General features: G+C 45.5%; 1 protein-coding gene across 1 annotated transcript in view; it reads right to left on the bottom strand.

Moving 5' to 3' along the window:
• Positions 1-18432, bottom strand: part of LOC311245926 (secretagogin-like) — a gene marked incomplete at its 5' end in the record, with an annotated part of 39655 nt that overhangs the window by 10050 nt on the left and 11173 nt on the right. Inside the window, 4 exons of the mRNA XM_084335950.1 lie at positions 368-445; positions 8547-8603; positions 9500-9589; positions 18183-18275. Coding sequence (XP_084192076.1) covers positions 368-445; positions 8547-8603; positions 9500-9589; positions 18183-18275 — 318 coding nt within the window. The remainder of the gene's footprint in view (positions 1-367; positions 446-8546; positions 8604-9499; positions 9590-18182; positions 18276-18432) is intronic.

Below are 18432 nucleotides of genomic sequence, written 5' to 3' on the forward strand. Positions count from 1 at the left end.
CTCTCTAATCCACCTGGAGTGTTCCTAGCCCTATCAGAAGCTCTCTAATCCACCTGGAGTGTTCCTAGCCCTACCAGAAGCTCTCTAATCCACCTGGAGTGTTCCTAGCCCTATCAGAAGCTCTCTAATCCACCTGGAGTGTTCCTAGCCCTACCAGAAGCTCTCTAATCCACCTGGAGTGTTCCTAGCCCTATCAGAAGCTCTCTAATCCACCTGGAGTGTTCCTAGCCCTACAAGAAGCTCTCTAATCCACCTGGAGTGTTCCTAGCCCTACAAGAAGCTCTCTAATCCATCTGGAGTGATCCTAGATGTGCATGATTATGTACAGTACGTGTGTGTGTGTGTGTGTTTGCGTGCATGTTGTTACCATGGCGTCAGTGTACTCCTCCATCTTGTCTGAGGACACGTCTCTGTTGTGCTGCTGGAACAGGTCTTTGAGGAACGCCTGGGAACAGAGACACTGCACCTTTAAAGACTATTACAGCTGACAAACTAACGGCGCTCCAATATATGCCAATAACGTTCAGTTTTGTGGTATATAATCCACAGTAATAAGAGAAATAAAAAAATGCATACACTAGTCATTTGTTTGAAGGCAGCTAGAGGCCGTTTGGGAAGTGTAGTTTAAAAAAAAATTCTAACGCTCATTGAGAGCTCTGGATGTGCTCTTCTCAAAATGACTCAAGGTGACCACATTCAGCGACGGTCGCTTTTTCAAAATGGCGTATCCCCGCGATCACAACAACACATTTCAAAAACGATTGCTGAAAATATACACTATGACTGCTGTTGTGACATGGTTATGACGTTTTAAAAAATAAAACGCCAAGATAGACCGCTATAAACGCTAATTATGTCAGACAGTCTGGAGAGCTTGATTTATGACGTGGTGTCATTTTGGGACCGGTACCGCTCCCGTCGGGCTTAAGAGGTTAAAGACTATTACATTTACAGCTGACGTTAGGTGTTCCTGACACTGCACCTTTAAAGACTATTACAGCTGACGTTAGGTGTTCCTGACACTGCACCTTTAAAGACTATTACAGCTGACGTTAGGTGTTCCTGACACTGCACCTTTAAAGACTATTACAGCTGACGTTAGGTGTTCCTGACACTACACCTTTAAATACTATTAAGGCTGACGTTAGGTGTTCCTCACACTGCACCTTTAAAGACTATTACAGCTGACGTTAGGTGTTCCTAACACTGCACCTTTAAAGACTATTACAGCTGAGGTTAGGTGTTCCTGACACTGCACCTTTAAAGACTATTACAGCTGACGTTAGGTGTTCCTGACACTGCACCTTTAAAGACTATTACAGCTGACGTTAGGTGTTCCTCACACTGCACCTTTAAAGACTATTACAGCTGACGTTAGGTGTTCCTCACACTGCACCTTTAAAGACTATTACAGCTGACGTTAGGTGTTCCTAACACTGCACCTTTAAAGACTATTACAGCTGACGTTAGGTGTTCCTGACACTGCACCTTTAAAGACTATTACAGCTGACGTTAGGTGTTCCTGACACTGCACCTTTAAAGACTATTACAGCTGACGTTAGGTGTTCCTCACACTGCACCTTTAAAGACTATTACAGCTGACGTTAGGTGTTCCTGACACTGCACCTTTAAAGACTATTACAGCTGACGTTAGGTGTTCCTGACACTGCACCTTTAAAGACTATTACAGCTGACGTTAGGTGTTCCTGACACTGCACCTTTAAAGACTATTACAGCTGACGTTAGGTGTTCCTGACACTGCACCTTTAAAGACTATTACAGCTGACGTTAGGTGTTCCTGACACTGCACCTTTAAAGACTATTACAGCTGACGTTAGGTGTTCCTGACACTGCACCTTTAAAGACTATTACAGCTGACGTTAGGTGTTCCTGACACTACACCTTTAAAGACCATTACAGCTGACGTTAGGTGTTCCTGACACTGCACCTTTAAAGACTATTACAGCTGACGTTAGGTGTTCCTGACACTGCACCTTTAAAGACTATTACAGCTGACGTTAGGTGTTCCTGACACTGCACCTTTAAAGACTATTACAGCTGACGTTAGGTGTTCCTAACACTGCACCTTTAAAGACTATTACAGCTGACGTTAGGTGTTCCTGACACTGCACCTTTAAAGACTATTACAGCTGACGTTAGGTGTTCCTGACACTACACCTTTAAAGACTATTACAGCTGACGTTAGGTGTTCCTCACACTGCACCTTTAAAGACTATTACAGCTGACGTTAGGTGTTCCTAACACTGCACCTTTAAAGACTATTACAGCTGACGTTAGGTGTTCCTAACACTGCACCTTTAAAGACTATTACAGCTGACGTTAGGTGTTCCTGACACTGCACCTTTAAAGACTATTACAGCTGACGTTAGGTGTTCCTAACACTGCACCTTTAAAGACTATTACAGCTGACGTTAGGTGTTCCTGACACTACACCTTTAAAGACTATTACAGCTGACGTTAGGTGTTCCTGACACTGCACCTTTAAAGACTATTACAGCTGACGTTAGGTGTTCCTCACACTGCACCTTTAAAGACTATTACAGCTGACGTTGGGTGTTCCTAACACTGCACCTTTAAAGACTATTACAGCTGACGTTAGGTGTTCCTAACACTGCACCTTTAAAGACTATTATAGCTGACGTTAGGTGTTCCTGACACTGCACCTTTAAAGACTATTACAGCTGACGTTAGGTGTTCCTCACACTGCACCTTTAAAGACTATTACAGCTGACGTTAGGTGTTCCTAACACTGCACATTTAAAGACTATTACAGCTGACGTTAGGTGTTCCTGACACTGCACCTTTAAAGACTATTACAGCTGACGTTAGGTGTTCCTGACACTGCACCTTTAAAGACTATTACAGCTGACGTTAGGTGTTCCTGACACTGCACCTTTAAAGACTATTACAGCTGACGTTAGGTGTTCCTGACACTGCACCTTTAAAGACTATTACAGCTGACGTTAGGTGTTCCTGACACTGCACCTTTAAAGACTATTACAGCTGACGTTAGGTGTTCCTAACACTACACCTTTAAAGACTATTACAGCTGACGTTAGGTGTTCCTGACACTACACCTAGACTATTACAGCTGACGTTAGGTGTTCCTGACACTGCACCTTTAAAGACTATTACAGCTGACGTTAGGTGTTCCTGACACTGCACCTTTAAAGACTATTACAGCTGACGTTAGGTGTTCCTAACACTGCACCTTTAAAGACTATTACAGCTGACGTTAGGTGTTCCTAACACTGCACCTTTAAAGACTATTACAGCTGACGTTAGGTGTTCCTAACACTGCACCTTTAAAGACTATTACAGCTGACGTTAGGTGTTCCTGACACTGCACCTTTAAAGACTATTACAGCTGACGTTAGGTGTTCCTGACACTGCACCTTTAAAGACTATTACAGCTGATGTTAGGTGTTCCTGACACTGCACCTTTAAAGACTATTACAGCTGACGTTAGGTGTTCCTCACACTGCACCTTTAAAGACTATTACAGCTGACGTTAGGTGTTCCTGACACTGCACCTTTAAAGACTATTACAGCTGACGTTAGGTGTTCCTCACACTGCACCTTTAAAGACTATTACAGCTGATGTTAGGTGTTCCTAACACTGCACCTTTAAAGACTATTACAGCTGACGTTAGGTGTTCCTAACACTGCACCTTTAAAGACTATTACAGCTGACGTTAGGTGTTCCTGACACTGCACCTTTAAAGACTATTACAGCTGACGTTAGGTGTTCCTCACACTGCACCTTTAAAGACTATTACAGCTGACGTTAGGTGTTCCTAACACTGCACCTTTAAAGACTATTACAGCTGACGTTAGGTGTTCCTGACACTGCACCTTTAAAGACTATTACAGCTGACGTTAGGTGTTCCTGACACTGCACCTTTAAAGACTATTACAGCTGACGTTAGGTGTTCCTCACACTGCACCTTTAAAGACTATTACAGCTGACGTTAGGTGTTCCTGACACTGACGTAACATCTGACATAGATGTTCATGAAGGTATACAGTCAGTTTCAATGCAATGTTGACAATCTTCTGGATGTCTTTGTCGTGACGTTGACACTTAACTCTGTCCCGCCAACGACGAATGCCGTTATTGACAATCAATTCATCAGAAACGACCCCCCCCCCGGCCCCCCCCTTTCATGCATTCATGATGGAACATAATATACCGATGATATGCATTTACATTTTTTATTGTAGCGTATATAGGGACGAAATGCCAATGGATTAAGTATAATATTATTACCTTGCTGATTACTAGCCTCCCAGGAATTACCCTAAACCGCTCTAAAACCATACTTATATTCACCACGGTATAAAACGGGAATGTATGGATGGAAAAAAGATTCCTGAACGATAGATACTCGATGTCAAATGGGCCATAGTATTGCATCCATAGCTATAATATTTATATAGTTATAGCCCTGCAAACAAGGTGAGCGACTCCCATTGTTTACAGCGGTGGCGGTAGCTACTACAGGATAAGGCTAATCCCTGGCAGTCAATGAGTTAATGACAACAATCATTAACATTCATCAACATCGGTGTAAATTATCATATGCTTATGACAGAGTTATGAATGTCCCTTTCAATAAAGTGTTACCTAGCATTATTACAGCACATCTATGTACCCAGGGTAGATTTACAAAAATTGTAAAGCGCCTTGGATAAAATAGCTATAATTATAAATGCAACATTTACCCTTTACTGCTGACTGCTGAGCAGCCTCCACTGGAGCAGTTGGCGGTTAAGTGCCTTGCTCAAGGGCACTTGAGGGGTTAGTATTGAGGGACGGGATTCATTCACGGGTGTCTGTAGACCCACACAGTGGCTATGCAGCCCCTGATTGTGACCATCTCTCTTACTTATGGAAGGTAATTCCTCAGGTATTATTGTTTGAGTGTTGTGAATGATTCTGTGAACCATGCAGTTTGATTTATTATTATTAAATAATAATAGTGCGTGATTATATATGATTATTAATAATAATAATAATAATAATAATACTTGTTATTGTGTGACCCTTGCTTCGGGGGCTCAGCCTCAAAACAACCCTGATTAATTTATTCTGGGCTGTTTGTCATTTGTTATCCTGTAGGTCAGTGGTTCTCAAACTATGGGTCACGACCCAAATTGGGGTCGCGGGTAGGTGACAGTGGGGTAGGCGCATTGGAAAGTAAAAAATAAAAATAAAAAATCTTTTAAAAATGTATTTTATTTTAGAATTTTTTATAAATGTGTATTGATAACATATAGCGCTGTAATAAAATGTTCTAATAAATATGCACGATCAAGTTCAACAACTTGTGCTTTTATTTTGATATTCCTTAATTCCACGTTGAAATGACGCGATACATTAAGTGCGGGGTCCCCAAAAAAGAATCCCAAATAAAATGGGGGCACGGTATGAAAGGGTTTGAGAACCCTGCTGTAGGTCAACCACCATGAACTGGGATATAGTCAAAGAGGCACTGAACACGTTCTGTGTATCTGCACATTCTGCATCGATTCAATGTACTTCCTGGCTAAGAATTTGGTGCAAGCATTAACCTTGATGATGATGATGATGATGATTTTATTTTGACAATATATTTTTGTATTTTATTTTTTTATTATTTTTTAAACAAACATATAAACAAACATGACAACACACGATAAGATATACAAGCATTAATTGTCAGGGCACATCCAATGAGATCACATTTTAGTTAGTTGTCTTATATAAGATATACCCCTAATACCTGTTATCTAAAAAACCTACACACATATGCTCCAGCTCGAACCCCCCCCTCCCGGACCCCACCTTGAGAAGTACCTCCACTATCCCTCGCACCTAACCAGACACTACCATTATAAGCTAGCTTTTATTCTCTCCACCACTTCTAACCACATTGACATTTTGGATTCATTGAGACCCAGAATTCTTGCTGTAGATATTTCATGGTAAATTACATCGAGATATGTAAGAAACCAAACTTTACGGCACATTTTTTCCGGTTGAAACCAGCGTGATGCGATCAGCTTTTTAGCTACTGTGATACCCGATAAAACCAATCTCTTTTTTATTTTGACAATATATTAATAACAGAAGCACAGTCTGGAATACTGCCAAGGATAGACACAAAAAAGCCTAGAGAGTATTTCCATTGTGGTCCCTGTAGGTAGGGGAACAAAGTGTTCAGACCTGCATCATACAGACACCGTAAAGACACATGACATCACAACACATCACATAGACATAACATAGACACATAAAAACATGTAAAAGTGGTGTGACATGGTCATCATGTTAACCTATACCTTGTCCAAGACTTTAAGCGCCATTATCTTACCACGCAAGTGGCCCTTCAAGAAACATCCCAAATAATTGACGGAGGTCTTTGCTGCCAAACGAGTCCCATTTAATTATATCAGAGTGTCCCCAGTTCCCATAAGTCTTGCTTTTATCCCAAGGAGTACGGCTTCACAGTCTGGCCTAAGTGCAAGGAAAGCTTGTTGCTCATGATCCACGTCGTACTCCCTGCTAAGTGTGTTCTCCAATACCAGTTTGTCTTCATGCGAGACAAGTAGAGCCAAATCGTCTGCATAGAGGAGGAGTCGGTGCACCGCTGCCCGCTGATCCTGCCAACACCTGCTATAGTCTCAAAATGGTCTGGTATGACCAGCTCGGTCAGCCTTCACAAGATACCAGACACATGAACATCACTATCAAGTAGGGGTGTAAAGGTACACATATCCGTACCGAACCGTTTCAGTACGGGACCTAAGGTTCAGTACGGCTGTGTACCGAACGAATACAACGGTATGTTAACCACTAACGAACGCACGTGCAGAATTTATTTTTGCGTGCAGAATTGAATTCAAAACTCGATTATTAATTTCAATATAGAATATTCGTTTGACAGCCCTACAAGTACAATTAGTTACTGCACAATACATCACCCCTGAGTGGAACATGGAAAGCCAAACTCCCCCCCCCCCCCCCCACTGTACCGAAAACCCGTACCGAACCGTGACTTCAAAACCGAGGTACGTGCCGAACCGTGGTTTTTGTGTACCGTTACACCCCTACTATCAAGACATGATAGTTCTTTGTGCACAGGACATTTCTATGTGGGCTACTGTATAATGTATACATTTCTAATTTGAAGAGCAATATTATGCTATGAATAAACTTATATATAATAAATACCACTTCAGGCTGGTCTCCTGTTGCTGGTTGGTTTCTCGCTACCTTACGTCACAGTTTTTACCAGTGTTCACGTGATGTGTTCTTGTAAATGTATGTTTTTGATGTGAATCTCTTGCCCCTTGCCAGGCCTTCATTGTAACCAAGAAGCTGGTGGCGGTCACATACCGTTGAGTTGAGTGTTGGTGAGAATGTGGACTGTTAGGGGTAGATTTGGATTGTCTATCAGGCCCAGGGCTGGGTGTAAAAAGTACCCAGACGTTATACTTAAGTGAAAGTATGGGTACCGTCTCAAAATCGCACTCAAGTAAAAGTCAGAGTATCTGGCTAAAAACACACTTGAGTAAAAGTAAAAAAGTTTCTACATTTAAATGTACTTACTTAAGTACTAAAAAGTAAAAACTATTTTTTTCTGACTGTCTATTCTTCTGATAGCAGGTGTTTAATCAAAGATCCCCGCTTTCTAGCAATCAGCATGGGTATGGGGGCAGGTTCATTTTCCATTGATGGGATAATGTATACAAATATACTAATTAAAATAGTTGGACCTGCGAGATTTGTACTTTTTACTTTGTAGGTCTGCATTTTAAATGTAAGGAGAAAAAAGTAGTGTATGTTTTTTTTCCTCTGAAATGTAATTGAGTAAAAGTACAAGTATACAAACCTAATAATACTCGAGTAAAGTACAAATCCCCCAAAACAGTACTTAAGTATTGTAACGAAGTACAATTACACCCCTGGTTAGTACCACTCAGGAAGGCAGCTGAGAAGGCCTGACCTCTGACCTCCATCGCCCACCCCCAACCCCACGAGGATGCAGACCCAGGGAGAACAATTTAGGTCGACCTTTGAACCCCAACCCCTTTCCACAATGGTGGAATGAACTACCCACCCCAGTTAGGACAGCCGAAACACGTCCAATCTTTCGCCGTCGACTAAAGACGCACTTCTTCAACCATTATCTAAAAAAAAAAATAAAAAAAAAAAAATCTAACCCTAACTAACCGTACTGTCATGCACTTGTCCTAATAAACTAACCTACACTGTAGCACTCAACACTTTGATGAACATTGTTGCTCAGCTGATAGAGTTGTGCCCTTCCTGATGGCTTGTCGTACAGAACATGTAAGTCGCTTTGGATAAAAGCGTCAGCTAAATGACTAATGTAAATGTTTCCCCAAAAGGTTTTTTATTTCAATTTGAACTGCATCCTTGTTAGCTGGCCTGCCACAGCGCACGTGTGCCTACATTTGGTAAGTTCAAATGGGAATGTGTGTGTGTGTGCATGCGCACGTGTGCTCCCAACCCTTACCTTCAGCTCCATAGCGCAAATGTAGCCACTGCAGTCAGCGTCATACTTCCTCCATATCTAGGGTTGGCGGGGAAGGACAGACAGACACAATCTGATTACTCCTTTAAAAAAAGAGATTGCAGAACATTGACACTAGGGGCGACAGTGGCTCGGGAGGTAGACCAGTCGTCTGGCAATCCGGAGGTTCCCGGTTCGATTCCCGCTCCTCCCGGGCAGCGTGTCGATGTGTCCTTGAGCAAGACACTTAACCCCTAATTGCTCCCGATGAGCAGGTTGGCACCTTGCATCGTTGCCTCCGCCGTGAATGTGTGAGTGAATGGGTAAAAATGTGAGTAACAAATTGTAAAGCGCTTTGGATAAAATCGCTATATAAAAAAGCAGCCATTTACCATTTACACCATAGGAACCAGACTGTTGATGTTGAGATGCCGCCATTATGTGGTCATATTGTTGCACAGTGATGGCAGGTGAGAGAAGCGCCACCTAGTGGCCTTTGTAGCTTTTAATCACTGGTTGGTCTATTAGTGTTTCTTCTACACATTCGAAGGGTGCTGAAATGTACCCAGTGGTACTGGCGCAAAATGGTCAAAAGGTGAAGTAAGAGCAGTTTGAACATGAATAAAATGTAAAGAATTTTTTAATATTGTACATCCAACCTTTTTTCCATTTTTTTTTAAATGTTTCACACTTGATTACACACTTTAACATTTATAATGTATACAATTCATGCCATTTCAGGAACGATTGAATTGATTGATTGATGTTGTTTTGGTTGATTGATTGATTGATTGATTGATTGATTGATGTTTGTTGGTGGGTTGCACACTATGTACATAATAATATTATATGGGATAATATGTATCCCATGTGACAACAGGTCGCTGTAACGGCACCTTCTCCAACGCGGCCTGTGGTCTCACGTACATCATGGACACAATATAGTGACGACTCACCTTAATGAAGTCCACGCTGTTGTCCAGGGGAGCTTCTCTACGGAACACCAACAGGAAGTTCTCCGCTTCAGGCAGGATCATGTTGGCCAACTGGAAACACAGAGACGAGGGTTAGGTCGGAGAGAGGTGATTGGCTAATGAAAAAACACGCTCCAGGTCATAATTTTGATTGATTATTACCAAGTACTCCGTCGTATATTGTCTGTATCTAGTAGTATTCCGTCGTCGACGTCTAGGTGGGCAAACGACAGGGACCGAGGGAGATGCTTTAGAACACTTTGGTACATGTTTGCTCCTCCCCTATGTTGCGTAAACGACCAATGTCCTCGCAGGAACCATAACGTCCCCATGTTGCTGGACATATCAGAGTGCTCGCAGCGTGGGCATCATGCCCCCTCGCCTTCCTGTGTCACCAGGAACCAAAATGGCCCCACCCCCATTTCACAGGAAGTATCAGAGTTCTCGCAAAGTGGGTTATATGCACCCCCCCCCCCCCCCCCCCATTTCACAGGAAGTATTCACAGGAAGTTCTTGTGGGTAGTCTCCTTTCCATCATGTGGACTAGACTATGACTCACTGCCGGTATAGAGAGATGTTTATTTAAGAGTATACATTATGTGTAAAATGTTGACATTTTTATATATTTAATACAGTTAAAACCGCCTGGGGTCAAATTGACCCCAAGGAACATACAAAGTGTGTACCGGACATTGAAAACACATCATCATGTGTAATGTTATGTTTACCCATTTGGAATTAGGAAAAGTCATGATGAAATAATGAGCAAAGAAAATAATGTCAACCATTTATTTCGATGCGTTAAACATTGAATGGGGGTCAAATTGACCCCAAGGATAACAGGAGGGTTAAACATATAAAGTAATTAAATAACAACTGCAGACTCTGTTGAAATGGTTGCCTATATATAATTAAATATGTAAACTGAATAATGGATACTCAAGTATTGAGTTTTAAAGTGCATACTGTAGCAAAACACTCCATGTGTCGGCGGCACAGAAGCTAAAAGCTAAAAAGAGATTTTCCTAATTCAGTGCAAACTCAAGTGTACACCAATCACCAGAGGGTGTGATGAGATCCAGAGCTCCGGTCCAGCAATGGAGTGACGTATAGGATGGACGATCACCAACAATGGCTTCACACAGGCACAGATGCAGTCTCTAGTCACATATCTCTGTCCATAGAGTCTCTCCCAATAAGATACTCATACTTCTGGATGGAAGACAGAAGATGGAAATGGAAGCACGAGTTTTGCCTACAAGATGACCACAGCAACAAAAAAAAGGGTCAATATCTACAATATTGCATAGTTAAACTGTGTTTTGAGTGCTGCCTGGACTCAAACATACTTAAGAAACATTCAAGTTACAAGTATCTTTTTAGTTTAAGTCGACTCTCATGCCCTCAGTCATGCCAGAGGATCTATAACTGGCAGCCTCTCCAGAGCTCTGCCCACTTTAATCAAGTTAGCCGTGCATTAGCAGATTAAACTGGACCACATCCAATACAGAAGAATACCACGTTTTAATACATGTGTTAAAATACACGAGGAGACTGCAGTATTTGGACTGACAAAGCTGACAAGACAGAGCAGCACAAAACAGCACATTGATTGCGACAACAACGCCCTTAAAGTTCCCCAGAGATCAAGTCATTAGACTTCAGCTGGTTTAAGGAACGTGTTGTCACATAGGAAGACGCGTTGTCAGTTGAGTTCCCTGTTCAGTGAGAGACGCTACAGAGCTGAGTGACTATTCCAGTTTCGATTTTACAATTATGATTTTGGCTTTTCCCCACAATCGTGAAAACAAGATATAATCGAGATAAGACGAGTCGTCGCGTCGCTCTCATTTTGTAAACGCAGCGCACCCTTTCTTCCCCATCGACGCGTTCCGCCCCACTCTGATGGATATTTCAATATCAATCATAATAATCGTGATTATGATTTTCTTTTGCCATCATCGATCAGCCCTGTAGGGTGCTGCAGAAAGGCCACGTGCTCTAGCAACAGCAGGCCGGGCTTAGCAGCGTCCAATCAGAAGCTTTTACCGTACGGAGCCACTCCCACTTGGCAGCCTCCAATCAGAAGCTTTTAGCGTACGGAGCCACTAGCAGTAAGCCACTGTGAACCAGTGCCATATCCCACAGAGCACTTTCTGCAGGTATTGATTTGCCCTTCATTTCATAAAGTCTTTTTATTTAATGCATTAAGGGTATGTTCTAATGATTGATCGTGGTTTCTGTCCAGGGAGTGGAGCAGGGCTGTCTCGCCTGCCAGCTCTGTCTGAGGGAGCGCTGTGTCTCGCCAGCAGGGATGTCTGGACTCAGCTCAGAGGAGTTCTAATGAGAGGAGCTGGGAAACCGCACCGTCATTATGTTTCAAACGTCGTTTTTTTTTGGGAGATCTTCGTTAGGGCGGCATGGTGGTGCAGTGGTTAACACTGTCGTCTCACAGCAAGAAGGTCCTGGGTTCGAACGCATTCTGCTTTTAAACAACAACAGAAAAGAGGAAATGTGAACACAAAAACTAAAAACAAACCCCCCCCCCCCCCCCAAAAATACTAACACTTTACTACTAAGTAGTCTTCCTTGCCTACATTACTACCTACTGTGCTAATATGTCTATACTTGTTACAGCCACTGCCAGCGCCTTTCTCTCCCCTGTCTGTCAGCAGGTCTCCACGGCCTTATATCAAGTTCAAGTTTCTTTAATAGTTGTCATACAGAAGTACAGAATACTTTTGTACAAAATGCTTCTTACTGTTGCGCTCCAGAGACTGTGCAAGACAAGATAAGTGTGAAATAAAAACATGGTAAAAATTAGAAGTAAAAAAAGAGGTCACAGTGTTCAGTTTAGACATATGTACAATGTTCGTAGACGTAGTTACCATACAATATACAATACTGTGCAGTGTACTAATATACAATACTATACTATACTATATAGTGCAAGGCATAAATGGACGAGGTGCAGTTTAGGTACAATTCACAGTAGGTGTACGAGTTGTAGTGCAAATCCTTTATCAATAAATATAAAGTGTAAGTGTGTTTGTGTGATCTAAAGTGTGGAGAGTGGGTGCTGCAGTGTGTTGTTTGTTTGAGTGAGTGTGTGCTTGTGGGTGTGTGTGCTGTGTGCATTTGATGGTTGTTGCATAGTGATTATTGTTCGTTTAGCGATTATTGTTCGTTTAGCAGCCTGATGGCCTGGGGATAGAAGCTCCTTCTGAGTCTTTCTGTGCTCGCCATAAGACTCCGGTATCGCTTGCCTGACGGCAGCAGTTCAAAGAGGCAGTTGTTCGGGTGGCTCGAGTCCTTAATAATTCTCTTAGCCTTCCCCTTGCACCGCTTGTTGTAAATGTTCTGGAGGGTGGGAAGCCCCCCTCTAATTGTGCGTTCGGCTGAACGTGTCACTCTTTGTAGTCTGCTACGGTCTTGTGCAGTGCTATTCCCAAACCAGGAGGTGATGTTGCCGGTCAGGATGCTCTCTATTGTACATGAGTAGAAGTTCCTAAGGATCTTCTGACTGACTTGGAACTTCCTTAGGCGCCTGAGGAAGTAGAGGCGTTGTCGTGCCTTCTTCACAACACTGTCAATGTGTGTGGTCCATGTCAAGTCCTCGGATATGTGGGCTCCGAGGTACTTGAAACTGTTCACTCTCTCAACTGGTGCCCCGTCGATGCTGAGGGGGCTGTAGTCCTTGACCCCCGACCTCCTGAAGTCCACAATCATCTCTTTTGTTTTGCTGACGTTCAGGGAGAGGCAGTTCTCCTGACACCACTGTGACAGGTTCTCTACCTCTTCCAGGTAGGCCCTTTCGTCGTTGGCAGAGATCAGGCCCACCACTACTGTGTCATCAGCAAATTTGATGATGGTGTTGTTGCTCCGCTGTGCTACGCAGTCATGTGTGTACAGGGAGTAGAGGAGGGGGCTCAGAACACAGCCCTGGGGGGCCCCTATGTTGAGCGTGATGGATGAGGAGGTGCAGTTGCCGGCTCTTACCACCTGGGGTCTGCCCGTCAGGAAGTCCAGGACCCACTGGCACAGGTCATAGTTCAAGCCCAGGTCCCTGAGCTTGGCTATGAGTTTGGAGGGGACTATGGTATTGAATGCTGAGCTGTAGTCGATGAACAGCATTCTCACATAGTTCCCCTTCCTCTTGTCCAGATGTGATGCTGCTGTGTGCAGCACATGGGCTATGGCGTCCTCCGTGGACCTGTTGGGGCGATATGCAAATTGCAGAGGGTCCAGGTTGATGGGGAGGGAGGAACAGATGTAGCCCTTCACTAGCTTCTCAAAGCACTTCATGGCTATGGAGGTGAGGGCTACAGGGCGGTAGTCATTGAGGCAAGCGGGCGTAGATTTTTTGGGTACAGGGATGATGGTGGACTTCTTCAGACAGGTGGGGATGACTGCCTGTTCCAAGGACAGGTTGAAGATGTCAGTGAATACCGGGGCCAGTTGGTCGGCACAGACTTTTAGGACGCGGCCGGGGATGCCGTCCGGTCCTGCTGCCTTCCTGATATCCACTTTTTTAAAGATCCGTCTCACCTCATGCTCTGTTACCCTGAACACTGAGTCTCCATCAGCGGACCCCCCCCCCCCCATTGCCGTGGTTTGTAGGCTGGTGTTGTTATTCACAGCCTCAAACCTCGCATAGAAGGAGTTGAGATCATTTGCTAAGGAGATGTCACTGTTCAGTTTGAGGGGGGTTCCTTTGTAGTCTGTCATTGTTCTGAGGCCCTGCCACATGCCTCTAGAGTCAGCCTGTTCAAACTGAAGTTCAACTTTATCCCTGTAACGCCGTTTTGCCTCTATTACTGCTCTCCTGACGTTGTATCTTGCCATCTTGTGTTCTTCCATGTTGCCTGTCACCAGCCCGGTGTTGTATGCTGATGTGCGCACTTTCAGAGCCTCACGGACGGATTTGTCTACCCAGGGCTTTTGATTTGGGTAGATATTAATTTTGGTGGTGGGGATTATTACTTCTACCTGAGTACAGACATAGTCAATCACCGTTTCGGTGTATTCGTTAATATTGGCTGTGTTATCACGGAATACACTCCATTCTGTGCTTCCCAGCACTGCTTGGAGTGACTCCACTGACGTCACGGCCCAACGCTTAACCTCTCGCGAGACCACCGGCGTTCGCTTGAGACTCTGTTTGTACTTAGGCAAAAGAAAAATTGCAGCGTGATCGCTTTTACCGAATGGACTAAGAGCCTGTGACTTGTACCCATTCTTAAATTGCGAGTATACATGGTCTAATATGTTCTCGCCTCTGGTGGGACAGGTCACATGCTGATAGAAATTCGGCAGCACCTTTTTAAGACGCGCGCTGTTGAAATCCCCCAAGACCAAAATGGCCGCGTCAACGTTAGCTGCCTGGAGTTTGTTTACCTCGTCGTGAAGTTTTGAAAGTGCGACCTCAGTGTTCGCGTGTGGTGGAATGTACACTCCGATGAGGATGATGGACGTTAACTCTCTTGGGAGGAAGAAGGGTCGACATTTTATCGTGATAAACTCCAGGTCTGGGGAGCAGTGGTTAGACATTTCCTTTGTGTTGCCTACATCGCACCACTCCTTGTTTATCATGAAGGCAATGCCGCCTCCTTTCTTCTTTAATGACTCTTCTGCCGTCCGGTCTTTGCGGAGAACGAAGAAATGGTCTGCCGGTTCTATTGCGTGGTTCGGGACATCTGGACTCAGCCAAGTTTCTGTGAAACAGAGGACGTTACAATCCCGAATGTCCCTCTGGAATTGGATCCTTGCTCTGATGTCGTCCAATTTGTTTCCTATCGATTGCACATTGGCCAACAATATGCTGGGCAATGTGGTTCTGTGTCGTTTGGACCTCAGTCTGTTCCGGACCCCGGCTCTCTTTCCTCGTCTTCGCGGCGGCTTCTTGGCGTCTTGGCCATGGCCGGCATAACAAAGGATCTCGGCGGGCCATTTCTGCTGTTCAGCGATCCGATCCAGAGAGCAATCCAAACGGTAAGTTTTTCTTAATCCAATGTCAATGATTGACTGACGGTCATACACATATAATGCACCAACAGTTGGTGCAAATAAAACTCCTAATACTATAAAAATTAACAAAATAAAGCACAGTCTCGTCGGAGCGATCAGAAAGGCAGCCATCAGAGCGGCGCCAGTGTAAAAAAAATGGGTCTCTTCCTGTTCCCACCTCACCATCAGTCTGCCTACCCGGGCCGGCCTACACACCTGAGAACCCTCACGTAATCACAGAGCCAGGATGAGAGGCCTACACACCTGAGAACCCTCACGTAATCACAGAGCCAGGATGAGAGGCCTACACACCTGAGAACCCTCACGTCATCACAGAGCCAGGATGAGAGGCCTACACACCTGAGAACCCTCACGTCATCACAGAGCCAGGATAAGAGGCCTACACACCTGAGAACCATCACGTCATCACAGAGCCAGGATGAGAGGCCTACACCCCTGAGAACCATCACGTCATCACAGAGCCAGGATGAGAGGCCTACACCCCTGAGAACCATCACGTCATCACAGAGCCAGGATGAGAGGCCTGCACACCTGAGAACCCTCACGTCATCACAGAGCCAGGATGAGAGGCCTGCACACCTGAGAACCATCACGTCATCACAGAGCCAGGATGAGAGGCCTACACACCTGAGAACCATCACGTCATCACAGAGCCAGGATGAGAGGCCTACACACCTGAGAACCCTCACGTCATCACAGAGCCAGGATGAGAGGCCTACACACCTGAGAACCATCACGTCATCACAGAGCCAGGATGAGAGGCCTGCACACCTGAGAACCCTCACGTCATCACAGAGCCAGGATGAGAGGCCTGCACACCTGAGAACCCTCACGTCATCACAGAGCCAGGATGAGAGGCCTGCACACCTGAGAACCCTCACGTCATCACAGAGCCAGGATGAGAGGTCTACACACCTGAGAACCCTCACGTCATCACAGAGCCAGGATGAGAGGCCTACACACCTGAGAACCATCACGTCATCACAGAGCCAGGATGAGAGGCCTACACACCTGAGAACCCTCACGTCATCACAGAGCCAGGATGAGAGGCCTACACACCTGAGAACCATCACGTAATCACAGAGCCAGGATGAGAGGCCTACACACCTGAGAACCCTCACGTCATCACAGAGCCAGGATGAGAGGCCTACACACCTGAGAACCCTCACGTCATCACAGAGCCAGGATGAGAGGCCTACACACCTGAGAACCCTCACGTCATCACAGAGCCAGGATGAGAGGCCTACACACCTGAGAACCCTCACGTCATCACAGAGCCAGGATGAGAGGCCTACACACCTGAGAACCATCACGTCATCACAGAGCCAGGATGAGAGGCCTACACACCTGAGAACCCTCACGTCATCACAGAGCCAGGATGAGAGGCCTACACACCTGAGAACCCTCACGTCATCACAGAGCCAGGATGAGAGGCCTACACACCTGAGAACCATCACGTCATCACAGAGCCAGGATGAGAGGCCTACACACCTGAGAACCATCACGTCAGGTGAGGAGAGGAAGAGAGGGAGATAGCAGGTGAGGAGAGGAAGAGAGAGAGATAGCAGGTGAGGAGAGGAAGAGAGGGAGATAGCAGGTGAGGAGAGGAAGAGAGAGATAGCAGGTGAGGAGAGGAAGAGAGAGAGAGATAGCAGGTGAGGAGAGGAAGAGAGAGAGATAGCAGGTGAGGAGAGGAAGAGAGGGAGATAGCAGGTGAGGAGAGGAAGAGGGAGATAGCAGGTGAGGAGAGGAAGGCCATACAAGAGGTGCAGGGAGTGTGTGGAGAGAGAACCCCAGATGGCAACGCTATGCCAAGAGAGGAGGAAAAGGCGCGGAGCATGGAGGGAAGTGCGGCCATTGTGGGAAAACGGAGCACAAATATCCAGAGTGGTGCCCCGCACGCAATTCTGGGAGAGAAGGGTGAGAGAGGAGGGATAGAGAATGGAGAGAGAGGAGGGAGAGAAGGGATAGAGAGGAGGGAGGTAGGGAGAGAGAGGAGGGAGAGAGGAGGAAGATAAGGGAGAGAGAGAGGAGATGATGGAGAGAGGAGGGAGAGAGGAGTGAGAGGACAGAGAGAGGAGAGAGAGAGGAGAGAGAAAGAGGGAGAGATGAGGGAGAGAGAGGAGGGAGAGAGGAGGGTGTGAGGAGAGAGAAAGGAGAGAGAGGAGGGGGAGGAAGGAGAGAGGAGAGAGATGAGGGAGAGAGGAGGTAGAGAGGAGGGAGAGAGGAGGGAGAGAGGAAAGAGAGGAGAGAGAAAGGAGGGAGAGGGGGGAGAGAGGGAGATGAGAGGGAGGGAGGAGAGAGCAGAGAGAGAGAGGAGGGAGATAGGAGAGAGAGGAGAAATGAGGGAGAGAGGAGGGAGAGAGGAGAGAGCGGAAGGAGAGAGGAGGGAGAGAGGAGAGAGGAGAGAGAGGAGGGAGAGAGGAGAGAGAGAGAGGAGCGAGAGGAAGGAGATGAGAGGAGAGGAGGGAGAGAGGAGGGGGATGAGAGAGAGGAGGGATAGAGGAGAGAGAGAGATGGGAAGGAGAGAGGAGAGAGAGAGAGGAGGGAGAGAGGAGATAGAGAGGGAGAGAGGAGGCAGAGAGGAGGGAGAGAGGAGCGGCAGATGAGGGAGAGAGGAGAGGTGATTGTTTCATACCTCATGAATCTGTAGTTTTCCATCGGCAGTGACATCATAGGCTGACATGAACCTCTGCTTCAGCCTCTTAACTCTCTCCTCCGTCACCTTCTCCTATATGTAGGCACATCAATAGATTAATAGATTAGGATAAAAACAAATCAGAACCCGAGTTATAAGAATAGAAACATAAGGGGCGGCTGAGTGGCGCAGTGGGCAAGGCGCTCGCCACTAACGCAGGAGATGCTGGTATCGAGCCCAGCTCTCGGCG

The sequence above is a fragment of the Notolepis coatsorum genome (genome assembly GCF_963971535.1).
Source record: "Notolepis coatsorum genome assembly, chromosome: 19".
NCBI classification, from domain to species: Eukaryota; Metazoa; Chordata; class Actinopteri; order Aulopiformes; family Paralepididae; genus Notolepis; species Notolepis coatsorum.